We start from the raw sequence: 19,113 nt of genomic DNA on the forward strand, positions 1-19,113 counted from the left end.
GAGAAGAGTTTATAAAGGAGTAAATAGGGCTGGAAGAAATCAGAAGGGATGATGCAGTATCCCATGGGCAAAAGAGAAGCAAGAAGGAATAAAATTGATCATTTTTCTTCATATCCATTACCTAATTTTCTTTGGGCAGCAGGTTTCTTTGGAGCCCTTAGTAGGAGCCCAGAAAATTATGGGTATAAGTAAAGAATCCACCTGCAATGCAGGAGACCCCGGTTCAATTCCTGGGTCAGGAAGATCCCCTGGAAAAGAGATAGGCTACCCACTCCAGTATTCTTGGGCTTCCCTGGTGGCTCAGTTGGTAAAGAATCCACCTTCAGTGCGGGAGACCTGGGTTCAATCCCTGGTTTGGGAAGATCCCCTGGCAACCCACTCCGTTATTCTTGCCTGGAGAATCCTCATGGACAGAGGAGCCTGGTGGGCTATAGTCCATGGGGTGGCAAAGAGTCTGATGTGACTGGCTGACTAAGTACACAGCACATAATTGAGGAGATGGTACACAATCACTTGTAATTGGTAGTTCTCCAAAAGCCAAGGGATTTAGAGAGGACATTGGTCAGCTTCATTGTATTTGGGGGGTTCAACACCTCTGTATCAGCTATTTCCTCCTAAGGAAAGGAGTTAAACCAATGACATTTATTTTTCTGTCATCAGTACAAGGCTTTATTAATCAATTCAAGAAGCAAATGCTTGACATGTTATTGCAAGAACCAGGAACAGGAGTCTTATCAATAATACTTGTATGTCACAGAAACACGTGATTGTCATTTCCCAAAACAGTTAGCCATTTGACCCTTTAAGAAATCCCTAAGATGTAGGAGGAATTTGGCTCTGCATGTTGTGTAATACTATTATGTTCATTTTGAAAGACTATCTATTAATAACTGACTAATTGTTGCACATGCACGCATGCGAAGTCGCTTCAGTTGTGTCCAACTCTTTGCAACTCTATGGACTGTAGCCTGTCAGGCTCCTCCGTCCATGGGATTCCCCAAGCAAGAATACTGGAGTCGGTTGCCATGCCCTTCTCCAGGGGATCTTCCAGACCCAGAGATCAAACCTGTGTCTCTCATGTCTCTTGCATTGGCAGGCAGGTTCTTTACCACTAGTGCCACCTGGGAACATCAAGTGATACTGAATAAGTCACATATTCCTTCTTAAGTCACTCTCTTCTATTTGTGCTGGTAATACCACCCTGTCTTGATTGATTACCACTACTACCCACCCTCCCTCTCTCTCTCTCTCTTTTTCTGGCTATTCCTTCTCAGTCTCCTACATGACATACTGGATCTGCAGTATGCTGAGCCTTGTAATTATCTCTAGCTATATTTCCCCCTAGATGGTCTCATTTAGATCTGTTTTAAGAACTCCTTCAGGTCCTGACTCCCAATGTATATCTATAGACCTGACTGCTCAGTTTCAGGCTCATAGATCCACTGTCCTATCAAAATGAATGTATCCCAAAGAGAACCACAACTCCCCTCGCTACAGGAGTCATCTTTAATACCGTCCCTTTTAACATTCCCTATGCTCAACCCAACAACAGGTACTGTTGGATCTGCCTCCAAAATGGACCCTGAATGTGTCTACTTATCTCTGTTCTCACGGCCCAAACCTTCTTCAAGCCGCCATCTTCTCTGACCTGCAGTAGCACCACACTGGTGACCTTATTGTTCCTCCCCAGAACAAAACAGAGTGATCTTTTCTTTTCTTTTCTTTTTGGCCATGCCACACAGCATGTTGGATCTTAGTTCCCCCACAGGGATCCGACTCACACCCCCTGCATTGGAAACATGGAGTCTTAACCACACTGGACCACCAGGGAAGTCCAAGAGTGATGTTTTCTTAAAATTAAATCATATAATATCACTCCCCGACTTCAACTTCAGTAGCTTCTTCATTTTAGAATAAAATCCAGATTCCTTACCCTTACCTACAAGAGCCTGCATAATCCTCCTTGCCTCCATGGCCCTCCTTGCCTCTCCATATGATCTCAAACAGATCACACCGTCTCTCCTTTCCCTCCAAACTAACTGTTCCTTTCTGGCCCTACAGTATGTCAAGCTCTTCTGCATCTTCACGGCTTCTCATTAACTCTTCCTTCTACCTGGAAAACTCTAGCTCATAGCATGGTTGGCTCCTTTTCCAACCTTCAGGTCCCAGCTCACAAGTCACCTTCTAGAGGCTTCGTCTGACCTAGCATTTCCCACCTCCATTTCCAGAAACATTACCATACCTGAAACAATCGTCACTTGTGATCATTTCTGTCTCTTCCCCACTAGAATGTAAGTTCCTGAAGAACAGCTTCTTTTCTTTCCATCATAGCCACTGAAATATTCCTTGCTAAGTAGCTATTTAGTTTAATGAATAAAGGAATACCATCAGCAAGAAGGCTTGGAATGAATCAAAAAGTGTTTTCATCTATCATGACTTCATTTCCAGATGGATATTTGGACTCTCAGATACCTGTAATTTTGGTTTGAGTCATAATTCCCTTAAGTGGAAGATATTTTTTTAATAGAACAGCTTCATTGTTTGAAAAATGAGCAGAAAGCACTCAAGGGTGAGGATTTGTTCATTAATATCATCGTCATCTGCTCTGAATTAAAAAAAAAAAAATCAAGCCAAATTCTTTTTTGTGAACCTTGGGGCTGGGGTAGGGGTCAGGGCAGGTTTTAAATTCTCCCCCTTTGGTTCATCTCCCATCTCATGCGTTTGGATCAGTGGCTCAAGAAGATCAAGGAGCCTGAAATTTGTGAATGGTCTCCTTAGAATAAACACCAACTCATCAGGATAGTGTACTTTAAAGTGTCCTAATCCTGTCTCTGCTTCTCAGCTCCCCTCACATCCCTCTCTCTCAGTTTCTGCTCCAGCTCTTTGCTGCTGCAGCTCCTAGAGCTCAGTACTGCTCATTGCAGCGGGAAGCATGGGTGAGCTGTCCACAAGGCCCAGGAGCTGCAGTGGGAATGGCTAGGTCGCAGTGTCAGGAAGGCCAGCCACCTGGGACCTCTGGGACCCTCCAGGCCCCTGGTCTCATGAAGCTCACAGGAGGCATGGGCTCCTTCTTGCTGTCACTGATCTGTCTGTTGCAACGGACTGTAGCCATGTGCCACTGTGCTCTGTCTTCCACTTGCCACTCCGAAAGTGATCATTCCCAACACACAGGATGCTCCTCACTTCTGCAAGTTTGGAGGTATTTTGTTTCAGTTGAGAAAGATTTGGGTGGGGGTGACTGGCTGAATCAGGGTACTAATTCCATCATAATAGCCAGTGAGTCATCCTCTAAATGTGTAAATGGTGGCTTTCTAGAACAGGGCTTGAGAGCAGAAAACATACTAGACTTGTAAACACACCTACAGCAGTTCTGTCAGTTCAGGGAAAATGTCCTTGCTTATTGGTCAGGGGAGGCTTACGGTTGAAACAACCCATTTCCAAACTTCAGTGACTTAACTCCATAAAGGATTTCTCATGTCACAATCCAATCAAGTCAGCAGGAGTGATGAAGGGGTGTTTCTACTCTACACATCCTCCAGGAACCCAGGCCCCTTCCTCCCAGGGCAGAGATTCTTAACTTGAAGTCCACAAGTCCCGTAAAGGGAGTGGAAAGAATTCAGGGAGTCTGTGAAATTAGATGGGAGAAAAAGTATATCTTTATTGTCTTTAACGTTTTAACTATAATTTAGCATTTCCTACAATTATGATTGGAGACATCAAACCACAATAGCATTAGTGCCTCCTGTGACTTTACTACCGATACAAAACACGGATGTTTTCATATCACCTTACAATCTTAGCAGATATCATGAAATATCATTTATGCACAACACTACTTTGAAATTATGGTAGTTACTAGATTCACTTAAAGATCTTATTAGTTTATGTGTTAAAGAGTATATATATTACCACTTCACAAAATTTTTTAATATTTTGATAACTATTTCAGCACCCTTGCAGTTTTTTTAATCCTGTGCATTTTATTTTAAACATTATTAATAAAAAACATTACTTTAAGAAGGAGTTCATAGAATTTAGCAAACTGCCAAAAGAATTCATGGCCAACAAAAGATTAAAAATCCCTAAAGTACAAGTTCTGACTGTATAGCAGAGGGAACTATATTCAATATCTTATGATAAACCATAATGGAAAAGAATATAGAAAAGAATGTATAGCTGAATCATTTTGCTGTACAGCAGAATTAACACAACATTGTAAATCAACTATACTTCCATTTTTAAAATATTGAAAAAAAAAAATCCCTAATCTAGTGGCACTGCTGTCCCCTAAGTCCTTGGATATCCCTTACCTCTAAAGAGCCAAACAGGCTGTAGTGACATTGACAGGTAGTTTGGGGATGAGGCTTAGAAGGAATGTATGTCATTTCTGCCCTTATTCCATTGGCCCTAATTCAGTCACATGACTTCGCCTAACTTCAAAGGGGGCTGGGAAATGAAGTCTCACTGTGTTCCCAGGAGGAAACAAGGATGGGGCTTGGTGAGCACGTGAGAGAAAACTCACTCCCTGTCGGATTCACTCCAGGAAGCATAATCATGAGACCATAACAGCTGCCACTGGTTGAATAATTACCCCCGTCAGTATTGTGCTAAACGATTTGCTTTCATGACCTCATTTAATCATCATAATAACCCTGTGAGACAGGTACTATTGTTCTTGTTTGATAAATAAGGAAACCAGAACTTGAGAAAGTAAGTCCAAAATCAGTGCTCTCAATCACTTTGCTGGACTGTTTTGGAAAACTTCTAAGATCCTTGTAGGAGAAGATAGATTTGTGTCCTGGTGGAGAGAGTAGTTCCAGGAGCCAGACTTCCAAAATTCATATTCTGGTTTTGCTAGAATCTGGCTCCATTGACGAGGCATGTTTTACTGAAGCTTTCCATGAATCTGTAAAATGGTGATGATAATAGTATCCATCTTTTAGGATTAAATGAGATAAACTCTTAGACTAGCACTTGGCAGATAGTAAGTGCTCAATGAATATTCTAAAATTCACTGTCATTAATGCCAGGTTTCCCTGGTGGCTCAGATGATAAAGAATCCACCTGGAATGCGGGAGACCTGAGTTCCATCCCTGGGTTGGGAAGATTCCCTGGAGAAGGGCATGGCAGCCCATTCTAGTATTCTTGCCTGGAGAATCCCCATGGACAGGGGAGCCTGGTGGGCTACAGTCCATGGGGTCACAAAGAGTCAGACACGATTGAGCAACTAAGCACAGCACAATGCCTAAAAGACACTGTAACCACCTTAAAAAAAAGTGAACTAATGAGGTGGGAGGGAGGTTCAAGAGGGAGCAGACATATATATACCTGTGGCTGATTCATGTTGATGTATGGCAGACATCAACACAATATTGGAAATCAAGTATCCCTCAATTAAAAATAATTTTTTTAAAAAAAGTAAACTAAATATTCCAGCAGGGCTCAGTATTCAAGAAGGAAGCAAGAAAATCTCTGAGGTCACTAAGATCCTCGCCTGGGGGGTTTCCTAGAATGGTGTGCTGAGTTATAGTCAAGAGAATGGGAAGCTGTTATGTTGATGGGTTAATTTTCATTTTAATGTAACCTTGTCTTCCCTTTCTAGAACTCCATGAAGGTGATGTTCAAATGCCTCTGGAAGAACTGTGGGAAGGTTTTGAGCACTGCAGTAGGTATCCAGAAGCACATCCGGACCATTCATCTTGGGTAAGGAGCCCTTCCTTTGGAGCTGGGTGTATCTCCATCAAGTTCAGTCCAGGACCACCTGCACTCAGAATTACACTTTACATTGTGCCTTAAAAATTCTGAACACAGAAACAGAGACTGGGCCTGTTTGGTCTTCCTAGTCACTATGGAGATGGCCACTGCAGATAATACAGGCCAGTGTGGCAAGTGGAAAGAACATGGACTTAGAGCTGTGAAGCCTCCCTAATACACTCACTAAGTGATATTAAGCAAGCTGCTGCTCAGAGCCTCAGTTCCCTCTGAAAAGGAAACTCAGAATATCAGCCCTGCAGGGTCATGTGTGATGGTCAAAAATAAAATGTATGTGAGAATGATTTGTAAAAGATGGAGCACTGGGGTAGGGAAGGGTAAGGAGTCCTTAGACCCCTGAAAATGTTTGTAAAATTATATGTACAATTTTTTTCCCCAGTGGAGTGTGTTTATGACTTTGAGCCTCAAAGGCAGACATAGCCTGAAAAGGGTTTAAGAACCACAGTGACAATCAGCGTTGCTATTCTTATGAAGCCTGGTGACCTTTTCTGTTGCCCAAATAAGTCCTTCATTTGTACAACAGACACATTTCCCTGTGTTATACAAAAACCTTTCCAAGGAAAGATAAAACGAAGTTTTGAGCAGCAGGGATTAGGGGCCACTCCAGAAGGGCTGTGATGGTACAGCCTCTTGTTCTTCAGTCTGTGGGTCTTTCTTGTCCAGGGATGTGGAACTAAGAAGGGATCTTGAGAAGCTGTGAGTGATAAACAGTGTGCACAAGGAAAATCCAAACACATGACCGAGCCCCCAAATGCTTGGACACAGAGAGGTCCTTTCAAAAAGATGTTGTTGTTGTTCAGTCGCTAAGTCATGTTTGCAGCCCCACGGACTGCATAATACCAGGCTTCCCTATCCTTCACATTCTTCCTGAGTTGGCTCAAACTCATGTCCATTGAGTCGGTGATGCCATCCAACCAACTCGTCCTCTGTCACCCCCTTCTCCTCTTGCCTTTGATATTTTGCAGCATTAGGGTCTTCTTCAATGAATTGGTTCTTCGCATCAGGTGGCCAACAAATTGTAGCCTCAGCTTCAGCATCAGTCCTTCCAATGAATATTCAGGGTTGATTTCCTTTAGGATTGACTGGTTGGATCTCCTTGCTGTGACTGCAGAGAAATAAGCACTACAATCACTTTGCCCAGGCAAGGATAAATTTAGGGAAGGCATCATGCATAAAAAGTGATAGAAAAAGAAAACAAGAACGGGTTCCAAGGTGATTTTGCTGATTCCTATGGGTGGGCTCCTGCCATGGCTGGAGAGAAGCAGGAATCCAGCTCCCTCACCCATAGGCTGGGGGTGCTGGGGACATAGCCACTCCCTTCCAGGGCATGGCATGTGAAAAATCACCAAGCACTGTGGTCGTGGCCCAGCAAAGCAGGGCTTCTGCTCCACTAGCCAGAGGGTCCACCTCATCCTCCAAGAAACCTGACACAGAACCCACTCCTTCAGGGAAGGAAACCCCACAGCGTCTCCCCTCGACTCTCACCATCAGGACAGCTCACAGTGTAAATAACTCGGTTATTTGAACGTTTAGAAAGAGCTTCCTGAAGCTAGAATCAGGGGCTGGGGGTCTTTGTTTTAAAGTCCATCTGCCCAAAATGTCGAATCTTATTCAGCACCACACAGAAACACATACCCTATCTATGTGTTTATAGACTGTGGGTGGCATCACATGATTTTCTTTTGAGCTTCCAGGGTGCTCTCCTAGTGGGTTAAATTCAAGCACAGCAGGCACTGTATTCGCTTCCCTGGGATTCCCTTTTTACTCTGCATGCTTCTAACTCATGCCTTGATGAGTTAGAATCCCCATCTCTGCCAGCCACAGCCCAGGAATGAGCCTGGGAGGCTATAGGAGAATGGGGCAGTTTTTAATGAGTGTTGATTGGCTTGTGAAGAAGGGAGCATACCCCAAGCCCCAAAATACATATCTTGCATCTGACAGAGCTGTGGTGCACACCACGGCAGCGTAAGAAGTACACTGTTTTTCTCTTAATTCTCACTCCGTTCTTACACACCAGGGGCTGATCCTGATTTATCCCCGTGTAGGACACACGATTTTCCTCAGGCCTGTGCGTCTATTAGTAGCACTCGGCAGCCGGTAGAGAGTCGGCCCGCCCTTTCCTGGAGAGGAAGTGGGGACAGGAATAGAACAGATGCACATTCTTCGGCCCACTCTCTGGGGTCTTTGATGCTTTGCTTGTAGGAGAGCCAAGCCCTGCCTGACCTGATACGGAGCAGACACCTCTCTAAACGCCTCAGCCAGAGAGCTCAGGGGAAACAGAGCCAGGCTGGGAGAAGCCGCTGATCTGGCTGAACAGAAAGGCCCAGGAGAAAGGGAGATTTGTATTTTAGATTTTGTACAGGGACTGTCAGTGGGAAAAAAGTTTATTCTGAGTCAGTGCCCTGCTCCTGCCAGATATGGTCATGAAACTTGGAGATGCCCCAGGAAAGAAAGATTTACAGATCCCATCCCATAAAACCGGGTGCAAGAATGTGTATCATTTCCCTAGAAATCCTCAAATCCAACAAATATTAGTTATTTGACAGGCTTCCCAGGTGGTGCAGTGGTAAAGAATCCGCCTACCAATGCAGGAGACGCAAGAGACACCGCTTTGATGCCTGGGTCGGGAAGATCCCCTGGAGGAGGTCATGGCAACCCACTCCAGTATTCCTGCCTGGAAAATCCCATGGACAAAGGAGCCTGGTAGGCTACAGTTCATGGGGTTGCAAAGAGTTGGACATGACTGAGCCCACACACGCACACACTTGACAGTAATTTTCTTTTAACACAAAACTTACTGTGGAAAAGCACAATTTTCTGTGTCTCAGAAGAACCTGCAGAAGCACCAGAAGATACTTTTCCTGGTGATAGTAAACACTGAGTCTTTCTAGCATCAGCCTTATTTTTATTTAGTAAACATTTAGTGCTTATTACACATGAGTGCGCTACACCTCTAAGCACTGTGTTCAGTAGGCTTCTGGTGGACACGAAAGGCCAGCTGTGCTGTGCTGCTTTATATGAGGGCACAGCCTGCCAAAATTACACAGGCAGCTGGGAGGTGTCAGGATTCAAACCTGGGCAATGTAACTCCAGAATTCAAGTTGGTAATCACTGTGCTACAGCATTGGCTTCTTTCTTTCATTTGTTCAACATTTAACAGGCACCTACTGTGTGCCGGATGCACTGAAATATGTGGTATCTGTTAAACAAAAATGAACAAGACACAGCCCTAAAGAATCTGTTTTAGGGAGGCAATATAGGTTTAAAAAAATTACAGAAATGTACCAAATCATTAAATAAAGTGAATTGAAATGAACACACTTCAAAGTCATTCCCTGGTGGCTCAGTTGGTAAAGAATCTGCCTACAATGCGGGAGACCTGGGTTCGATCCCTGAGTTGGGAAGATACCCTGGAGAAGGGAATGTCTACCCACTCCAGTGTGATCGCCTGGAGAATTCCAGGGGACCGCAAAGAATGGGACACCTGAGCGACTTTCACTTCCACTTCTTCAAAGGGAGCTCAGAGGGTTTCACTGTTTGAAGCTAAATTCTGATGCCTGTCACTCAAAAGAAGTCCCCAGTTTGAGAGCTCAGGTCACTTGCGCCCCTACCCCTCGCCCGGCCACTGTCAACTGCTCCACAGCCTGCTCACTGGCTCCTGTTCCTCTTGCCCTCCTACCCTCTGTTCTTTCTCCAGACAATGGCCAGGGTGAGCCTTTTAAAAGTAACTTATGTCTGTGAGTCTGTTTCTGTTTTGTAGATAAGTTCATTGGTATCATTATTTTTAGAGTCCATATAAAAGTGGTAGAATATGATATTGGTCTTTCTCTGTCTTACTTCACTTAATGTGATAATATCTAGGTCCAGCCATGTTGCTGCAAATGGCATTAGATGGCATTAGAGAACAAACTCATGGTTCTCAAAGGGCATGGAAGAGGAAGGGGTGGAGTGGGGAGAGAGAAATTAGGAGTTTGGGATTAACAAATACACACTACTATGTATAAAACAGAGTAACCGCAAGGACTTCTTGTATAGTGCAGGGAACTATACTCAATATCCTGTGGTAATCTATAATGGAAACAAACCTGAAAAAGAATACACACACACATACACGCGCACACACATGTGTGCGTGCACACACATGCACACACACACATATGGCACTTTGCTGTATACTTGAAACTAACACAACATTGTAAATTAACTGTACTTAAATTTTAAAAAATAAAAATAACAAGTAACCTAGATTCTTCAAAATCCCCAGAGGCTTCCATCATATTCAGAACAAAATACCAAGTGTTTCCCCAGGGCTACAAAGCCCTGAGCCATTGTGTCTCTGCCTTCCTTCCCATTCTTCTCCCATCACTCTTTGCCTGGTGCCCCGAGCACCAGCCACCTACCTCTCTGTCCTCCTCAGAAAGCAACAAGCCAGCCCACCCGGGGGTCTGTGCATTCTTGTCCCATAGTTTCCACAAGGGTTTTCCCTCACCTCATTGAGACCTCTGCTCAAACGTCATCTCCTCAGAGTCTTCCTATGAATACTCTATTTAAAATAATGTCCCCCATCGCTTACCCTGACTAAGGATGCTCTTAATGCTGCTTAATTTTTCTTTCTGGGATTTATCACTACCTGATGTATTAAATATGTTTCTTTATGGGTTTACTTTTTTTTTAATTGACTTATGGCTGATGAATAATATTATATAAGTTGCACATCTACTGTATGGTAATTCACAATTTTTTACGATTATAGTCCATTCATATTTACTGTAAAATATTGGCTATACACCCTGTGTTTTACAATAATACATCCTTGTAGCCTAGCTGGTAAAAAATCCACCTGCAAGGCAGGAGACCTGGGTTCGATCCCTGGGTTGAGAAGATCTCCTGGAGAAGGGAATGGCTACCTACTCCAGTATTCTTGCCTGGAGAATTCCATGGACAGAGGAGCCTGGCAGGCTATAGTCTATAGGGTTGCAAAGAGCTGGACACAACTGAGCAACTTTCACATACATACACACATCCTTGTAGTTTATTTTATCCATAATAGTTTATACCTCTTAATCCTCTACCCCTATTCTTCCCCTCTCCCTCCTTAACTATTGGTTTGTTCTCTATAGCTGTTTCTTTTTTGTCATATTCACTAGTCTGTTGTATTTTTTAGATTCCACGTATAAGTAATATCATAGTATTTGTCTTTGTCTGACTTATCTCACTCGGCATAATACCCTCAAAGTCCATTCATGTTGTCACAACGGCAAAATTTCATTCTTTACGCCTGAGTAGTGTGAGTGTGTGTGTGTGTGTGTGTTAGTAGCTCAATTGTGTCAGACTGTTTACAACACTATGGACTGCAGCCTGCCAGGCTCCTATGTCCATGGAATTCTCCAGGCAAGAATACTGGAGTGGGTTGCTGTTTCCTTCTCCAAGGGATCTTCCCAACCCAGGGATCAAACTCGGGTCTCCTGCATTGCAGGCAAATTCTTTACCATCTGAGCCACCAGTGTGTGTGTGTGTGTGTGTGTGTGTGCATGTGTGACATCTTCTTTATCTATTCGTATGTTGATGGACACTTAGGTTGCTTCCATATCTTGGCAATTATAAATAATGCTGCTATGAACATTGGAGTGCATGTATCTTTTCGAATTGATGTTTCTGGGTTTTTGGGTTTGTTTTTTTTTCAGATATATACCCAGGAGTGGAATTGCTAGGTCATATGGTAGTTCTATTTTTAGTTTTTTGAGAAACCTCCATACTATTTTCCACAGTGACTGTACCAGTTTACCTTCCCACCAACAGTGTACGAGAGGAGCCTTTTCTCCACATTCTCACCAACATTTGTTGTGTTCTTTTTGATGATAGCTGTTCTGACAGGTGTAAGGTAACATTTCATTGTTGCTGTTATTGGCTTGATTTCCATTTCCCTGATAATTAGTGATGTAGAGCATCTTTTCATGTGCCTTTTGGCCACCTGCATGTCCTCTTTGGGAAAAAGTCTATTTAGTTCTTCTGCTCATTTTTTAAATAGAATTGTTTGTGTTTTTTTTTAATGTTGAGTTAATGAGGTATTTATATATCTTGAATATTAATCCCTTATCAGTCATGTCATTTGAAAATATTTTCTCCCATTCAGTAGTTTGTCTTTTCACTTTGTCGATAGTTTCCTTTGCTGTACAAAAGTTTTTAAGTTTAATTAGGTCCCATATCCTTATGTTTGCTTTTATTTCCTTTGCTTTAGGAGACAGACTCGAAAAAAATATTGCTACAATAGATGTCAAAGAGTGCCCTGCCTGTTTTCTTTTAGCAGTTTTGTGGTGTAATGTCTTACATTTAGGTCTTTAATCCATTTTGAGTTTATTTTTGTATATGGTGTTAAAGAATGTTCTAATTTCATTCATTTACATGTGGCTGTCCAGTTTTCCCAGCAACATATGTGGAAAAGACTACCTTTTCTCCATTGTATATTCTAGCCTCCTTTGTCATAGATTAATGGACCAGAAGTGTGTAAGTCTATTTCTGGGCTCTCTATTCTGTTCCGTTGATCTATATATCTGTTTTTATGCCAGTGCATGCATGCTCAGTTACTTCAGTCATGTCTGACTCTTTGAGACCCTATGGACTGTAGCTTGCCATGCTCTTCTGTCCATGGGATTCTCCAAACAAAAATGCTGGAGTGGATTTCCATCCCTTCATCCGGGGGGGGGGGAGGGGGGCTTCCTGACCCAGGGATCAAAACTGTGGCTCCTGTATCTCCTGCATTGCAGGTGGAGTCTTTACCCACTGAGCCACCTGGGAAACCCCTTTATGCTGGTACCATATTGTTTTGATTACTGTAGTTTTATAGTATAGTCAGAAGTCAGAGAGCATGATTCTTCCAGCTCTGTTCTTTCTCAAGATTGTTTTAGCTATTTGAAGTCTTTTGTGTTTTCAGACAACTTTTAAAATTATTTTTTCTAGTTCAATGAAAAATGTCATTGGTATTTTAATAGGAATTGCATTGACTCTGTATTGCCTTGGAGAGCATGGTCATTTTAACAATATTAATTCTTCCAATCCAAGAACATTGTGTATTTTTCCATCTGTTTGTGTTGTCTTCAATTTCTTTCATCAGTGTCATATAGTTTTCCAAGTGCAGGTCTTTTACCTCCTTAGGCAGTTTTATTCCTAGGGATATTATTATTTATTTTTGATGTGTTCTGTTATAAGTTTCTTGTCTGCCTCTCCCACTAGACTGTATGTTCCATCAAGGCAGAATCTGTTTTGTTCACTCTAATATTGGGTCCCTAAAAAGTGCCTGGACATAGTAGACTCTCAATAATTTTTTTTGAATAATTGATTGATTGGTTGATAGTTGAGTCAATTGCTTTAATATATATATCAAGGAAGGCTTCCCCAGAAGTGGACAGTTGCAGGATAAGTAAGAGTTTGCCAAGCAGATAGGACAGAGGAAAAGCATTCAAGACAGAAGGAACAGCATGTACAAGATCTCAAGGCAAGAAAGCAGCGTGGGTGAGTAGGATTGCTTTATTCTCTTTTGCATTAGGCGTGTTGGGGAGTCTGACTACAGTGATGGAGAAGAAGACTTTTACTACACTGAGATCAAGCTCAACACAGACTCCGTGGCAGACGGTCTGAGCAGCCTGGCCCCGGTTTCACCCTCCCAATCCCTGGCTTCGCCTCCTACTTTTCCCATCCCAGATTCCAGCCGAACAGAAACTTCTTGTGCCAAAACCGAGACAAAACTGATGACACCCTTGAGCCGCTCTGCTCCCACCACCCTCTACCTCGTGCATACTGACCACGCTTACCAGGTGACTGGCCAGGGATCATGAGAAGAATCACTTTACTCCTAACCAAAAGCAGTAGCATTCTGACCTGTGAGTTAAGGATTGTTGCTGTTGTGTCTGACTCTTTGTAACCCCATGGACTGTAGCTCATCAGGCTTTTCTATCCATGGGATTCCCCAGGCAGGAATACTGGAGTGAATTGCCATTTCCTACTCCAGGGTGAGTAAAGGGTAGCTCAGTAGAAAAACAGCATCCAGGAGAGCCCAGTAGCAGAGCCTTTTTTCTTCTTTTAAAGCCAGAATCTCATGCAGATTGGACCCTAGGGTGTTCTTGGACTTCTCAGTACTAACTGAAGATCTGATCCTTGAGAAGTTGTTATGAAGATTAAAATCCTTAATATTATAACACTCTCAGGAGGGTGCCTGGCACATGATGTGAGTACTTGTTAGATAAAAAAATTAAGTAAATGAAAATATGAACTTTGAAAAGCGTTGGCATAATGATAGCCTCATCCTGTACTGCAGATCCAGGACTTTGTGTCCTGCCCCTGTGAATTGGTAACTAACTCTCTCAGGGTGGAGCCATGGTTGTCAGTGTTCGGCAGATCAACAGTGTCAGTGTCACCTGGAAACTTGTTAGAAATTTACATTCCCAGACCTGCAGACCAGAAGCGAGGGATGAGGCCGAGCAGTCTGTGTTTAACAAACCCTCCAGGTGATCCTGCCTCACTCTAAAGTCTGATAAGGCTTAGAGACAAATCCTGCAAATACAAGACACAGTTAAACCTCCTTTCCCACCCAGCAATTCTGAACTCTTGTAAGTGTCGATTTAATAAAATTTCACTACACTCAAATTAAAAAAAAAAACAGTTTTCCCATAATTTTCAACTATTTTATGTAACTTTTTAAAAGAAAACTCTCCTGTACATATTTGTAATTTGTATTCTTCCACTCTTGTTTATAAACACTTCCTGTAGAACTGAATATATGACTGAATTCAATTAAATCAAATCATCAAGTTGTTTCTTTCTCTTATGTTAGGTATCTACTTTTTAATTATCATCAATAAGGCTACTGAGGACACTTCTGTGCCAGTAGTTTTTTTTTTTTCCTCATTGAATTTCCAGAAGAGTAATTATTGAGTCTTAGGATAGAGCATGAACAGCTATGTATTGCCAGAATATTTTCCAATGGTGCCAGTTACAAAACTACTGCCACTAGCAACTATATTTATAAAAGTAGAAAAACTAAACTTGTAGAGGAGTCATTCAGCCATTTATTAAGTAGACTTCAACTCAAGAGCAATGGAATAGAGCTAATTATTAAATTAGTTAATACAGCAACTTTCATTCCTGACTCTTCTATTCAAAAAGAATAATTCATCCCTTAGTTCTTATTTGTCAGTATTGCATTTAGGCCCAAAATCATGGGCTTGAACCAACTTAAATTATTTTTCTTATATATATAATGAGAGTTGAAACATATACTAAGGGATCTAGAAGTTCCTTCCCAAACTATAGATTCACAGCATTGGGATTTTTCTGTTTGTAGATATAAGTGTTGAACATAAAGATATTAAAAACATGAGCAAAGAAAGAAAATCCATCCCAAGTCCCAACAACAAGAAAGTGCCTTGGTTCATATTTTTGGTAGGTCCTTCAGGACTGTTCTATGTGTACATTTTAAAAAGTGGAATCTATTATAGTACTGTTTTCACTGTGCTTTGTTGTTCCCACTTGATATCTCATGAACATTTTCCCATGCCAATGAGTACTCTTCAGCATCATTTCCCTATGTGTTTCCAGTTTTTTAAAAAATATATAATAAACAGTTCTGCAGTGAACATCCTTGTGTCCATTTCTTTAGAATAAATTCTAGAAGTGGAATAGCTAGTGTACAGAACACTAAGAATTTTGACATGTATTGCCAAATTACCTTCCCAAAATGTAATTGACAGCCTACCATCACTTATAAAAAGCTGATCTCCCAACTTGATAACAAGGAATTGTATCTCACAGATGTCCTAAGATAGGTATGTGTATGTATAATCAAATTTCTATTCAGAAATCAGCAGCCAAAAACTTTCTCCTTCTATACCTTTGATTGCTTAGATGTATAAAAAGTTTAGCTACTTTCTCTAACCATGTTTAATCTCCTCCTATTATAATTTTGTCATTAATAAAGCTGAGATTATTTCCAAAACCTTAGTTTGGTAATGACAGCTTAAGACTCCAAGGAGAAATGTTCTTCCAAAACAACTTTCTCTGTTTTCTATTTGACAGGCCACGCCCCCCGTGACCATTCCAGGAGCAGCCAAGTTCACCCCCAATGGCAGCAGCTTCAGCATTTCTTGGCAGTCTCCTCCAGTTACCTTCACAGGCATTCCAGTAAGTAGAAAAGCAAAAAGCCGGAAATCTGGTCAAAGCCAAGCATACATTTAGAGAATAAATTGTAGAAACGTGCAAGAAAAAGAGAAAAATTGGAATGCCAGAATAATTTTTTTTTAAGTGACATTAGTAAACTCAGCAAGCTATCTCGTGGTCCAGACTTAGCCCAACTTCTCTGTGAAAACGTGTTTTGACTGGAATTTTAGAAACTAAAAGACAGTTTCATCTGTTGATAAACAACTTGTTGGAAATATATCAAGATTTTTTTGTATGGGTGGTGTATTTGTATGTTTCCTAAAGGCTTTATAAAATTAATAGTTGAACTCAAACCCCAAAGATAAAAGAAAGAGACTCTACAGGTAAATGGCATATATCATTATGAGCTCTCTGGTGGCTCAGATGGTAAAGAATCTGCCTACAATCTGCCTAGGTTCGATCTCTTGGTGGGAAAGATCCCCTGGAGAAGAGAATGGCTACTCCAGTATTCTTGCCTGGAGAATTCCATGGACAGAGGAGCCTGGTGAACTACAGTCCAGGGAGTCACAAAGAGTCAAACATGACTGAGCAACCAACACTTTCACTTTTTCTTTCAACTATATACAATTTGACTTTGAAATTATTGTTTGTGAGTATGTCATTTTGAAAGTTCAGATAGTAGAAATTGAAATCAACTTTTTTCTTCCAAAGCCTAAATAATCCATGCTGATGGGTAATTTGCAAATAAATGAGTATTGAAATATGCCGTCAGATTTAAGGACTATTTTAGAATTGATTTGACATATTAAATGATTACAGTCTGAAAACTCACCATGAGTTTACTTGATTCTTAACTATTCATTTAGAAGATATTGAGTCTTTTACAGCTTATCACAGAATATCCATAGACCTCCACACTGCTCATGCTCAGGGGTTTACAACTCCTGATAAGGTTCAGGAAGTGGCTTATGATAATAGATATTAACCTTATTTTCTCCTCTCCAGCCCTCTCCCCAAGGACCTCACAAAAGCTTCTTATTGCAACCACTGGCAACTCCCAGAGGTTTCCAGCAAATACTAAGGCCTCCTGTGGAGCTGATAAAAATGAAAGTGGCTCAATCAATTATGCTGTGCTCTGTCAAAGAATATTTATTAAATTCCTTAGAGGAATAGCCAACAATAAAAAAAGCATCCTGCTGGCAGCAATTTGAAAATCTGTGGCTTCCAGAAAATACTCCTAGAATTGGATTTTTAAGCAGTATGGTGGATCTGGAGTAATTATGAAAGGTGCCTGCTTCATGAAGAGTGGGAACTGCTGGTTGTTCTCAAAGAACAAGAATACGATGGAAGACCTTGTTACAAACATTTAAAAAGAAAAGATTAGATGTGGAGGTATTAGTTTTGCTTCTGACAAGAACAATAATTCCCCCGAGGTGGGTGTCAGCCTTTTTGGCAACTTTTTTTTTTTTTGGATAGACATAAAAAGACCAGAGTGTCTCTCAATATGACATTGAGACTACCCTTCTAACCCAGAGAGGCAGCTCCAAATATAGAATTACAGAGACCTGCTCTTCTGAATTCTGTTCACTCCTGTCTTTGATTTGAGCTGAATTTTCAGGAACATACCCCACACTGCTCATCTGGTGAAAAAATAAGTACAGTATGTAGACAGAACATCGCAGTTCAGATTTCCTTTCAAGTTACCTCTTTTATCAGCCCAAATGGAATATTTTCCCCTTTGTTCTATTAATTAAATCATTTCCTTTTGAAATAAAGTGACATCACTGTGAGTGGTTTTTCACTAGTTTTAAGTCCCCTGAATCTCCTAAGTGGCTGACACAGCAGGACACCAGTCAGGTTCGCTCCTCTTGTTGATTTTTCAACAAGCAAAGTTTAAGACTCTTCTCTCTATGGAAACTGTGGATATCTCGGCCCTCGTCGTCTCAAGGTCCTAGATTTTTCAGAGTTCTCATTTCACTCTCGATTGGTTACCAGGGACATTCTGGACTAGAGCTTTGACAGAAAGTATGTAGAATAACTGAGCTAAGTAAATTCCCACTAAAATCCTATGTGAGCTACTAATTTATTCTTTCACCAGAGAATTCCCAATCTATCTGATTTTAGATGGCTTTAGCAGTCAGGCTTGCCATTACTATTTAAAAATAAAGGTAAGGGAGAAGGGAATGCTGCCCTTTTCCAAGGCTTTTGTTTTATTCTAGAAAGATGACAAGAAGCTTTACTACTCAAAGTGTTCTTCATGTTGTCTTACTCTCAGGCATGGCTTTTTTTAAAAAAAAAGTAGCTGCTTGCTGTCTGCCCGCACACACTGCGGGCTGGATCTCACAACTCCACACCTCCCGGCCTAGGACTGTCACATGTCCACTGACTGGGTGCCAGCAACCATCCCTGAATTCTCCATAGGTGCTGCTCCCACCCTTAGAAGATGGGGAGCCAGGCTGACTCTGAGAACACGTGAATCCCACCTCCTACATTTGTGTAATAGGGTTTTCAGACAAAAGCTCTAAAAGTTTCAAATGATATGGCACTAGTATTAGGGGTGGCTTCAACTTTATCCAAACGGATGAACAGAGCAGTTGCCATTTTATTGAAAGTGAAAGTGTTGGTCACTCAGTCATGTCCGACTCTTTGTGACCCCCATGGACTGTAGCCTTCTGTCCATAGAATTCTCCAGGCAAGAATACTGGAGTGGGTAGCCAATCCTCTTTAATGAACGAATTTCTTGTTTTACTCAAAAGCAAGTACCCTGAGGTTGTCAACCCCATTTAAGGTTTCCTTTTCTCCTGTCTTTGAGACCTAGTATTGAAGAGAACATGCTTTCATATGCTTCCTAGAAAGTAGAAATAATCTCCTTCTGTGAAATCCCAAGGTTTGCAGGATTTTATTTATTCATTTGCCTACACTGGACTTCCTGAATTGAGGGCTTTAATAAGTTCCCTGGGTAAGACTTCTTCCCAGAGGAGTATAGCTGAGAAAGTCGATCGGCATATTCACAAACCTGACTATAGTTTCAGTCTTTTCTCGCCCAAGGCTATGGGCATGGGGTAGGGAGAAGACCGTGGTTAATTACAGCTTTCTTGACCTGTTTTTCCCCAGTGACCCCTCCTTTCTTCTAATTATTTCCATTTCTTTCCCTGTCTTCTCGGGGCAGAAAACTGAGAGCTCTTGGCCCCT

General features: G+C 41.6%; 1 protein-coding gene across 2 annotated transcripts in view; it reads left to right on the forward strand.

Annotated features, from left to right (window-relative positions):
* Positions 1-19,113, forward strand: part of ZNF704 (zinc finger protein 704) — a 236,692-nt gene that overhangs the window by 206,810 nt on the left and 10,769 nt on the right. For both annotated transcript variants that reach the window (XM_081495614.1, XM_081495613.1), the window contains 3 exons: positions 5,603-5,703; positions 13,316-13,583; positions 15,841-15,945. In XM_081495614.1, coding sequence (XP_081351740.1) covers positions 5,603-5,703; positions 13,316-13,583; positions 15,841-15,945 — 474 coding nt within the window. The remainder of the gene's footprint in view (positions 1-5,602; positions 5,704-13,315; positions 13,584-15,840; positions 15,946-19,113) is intronic.

This window comes from Giraffa tippelskirchi, chromosome 6 (genome assembly GCF_054371585.1).
Source record: "Giraffa tippelskirchi isolate mGirTip1 chromosome 6, T2T-mGirTip1v1.2.pri, whole genome shotgun sequence".
Taxonomy (NCBI): domain Eukaryota; kingdom Metazoa; phylum Chordata; class Mammalia; order Artiodactyla; family Giraffidae; genus Giraffa; species Giraffa tippelskirchi.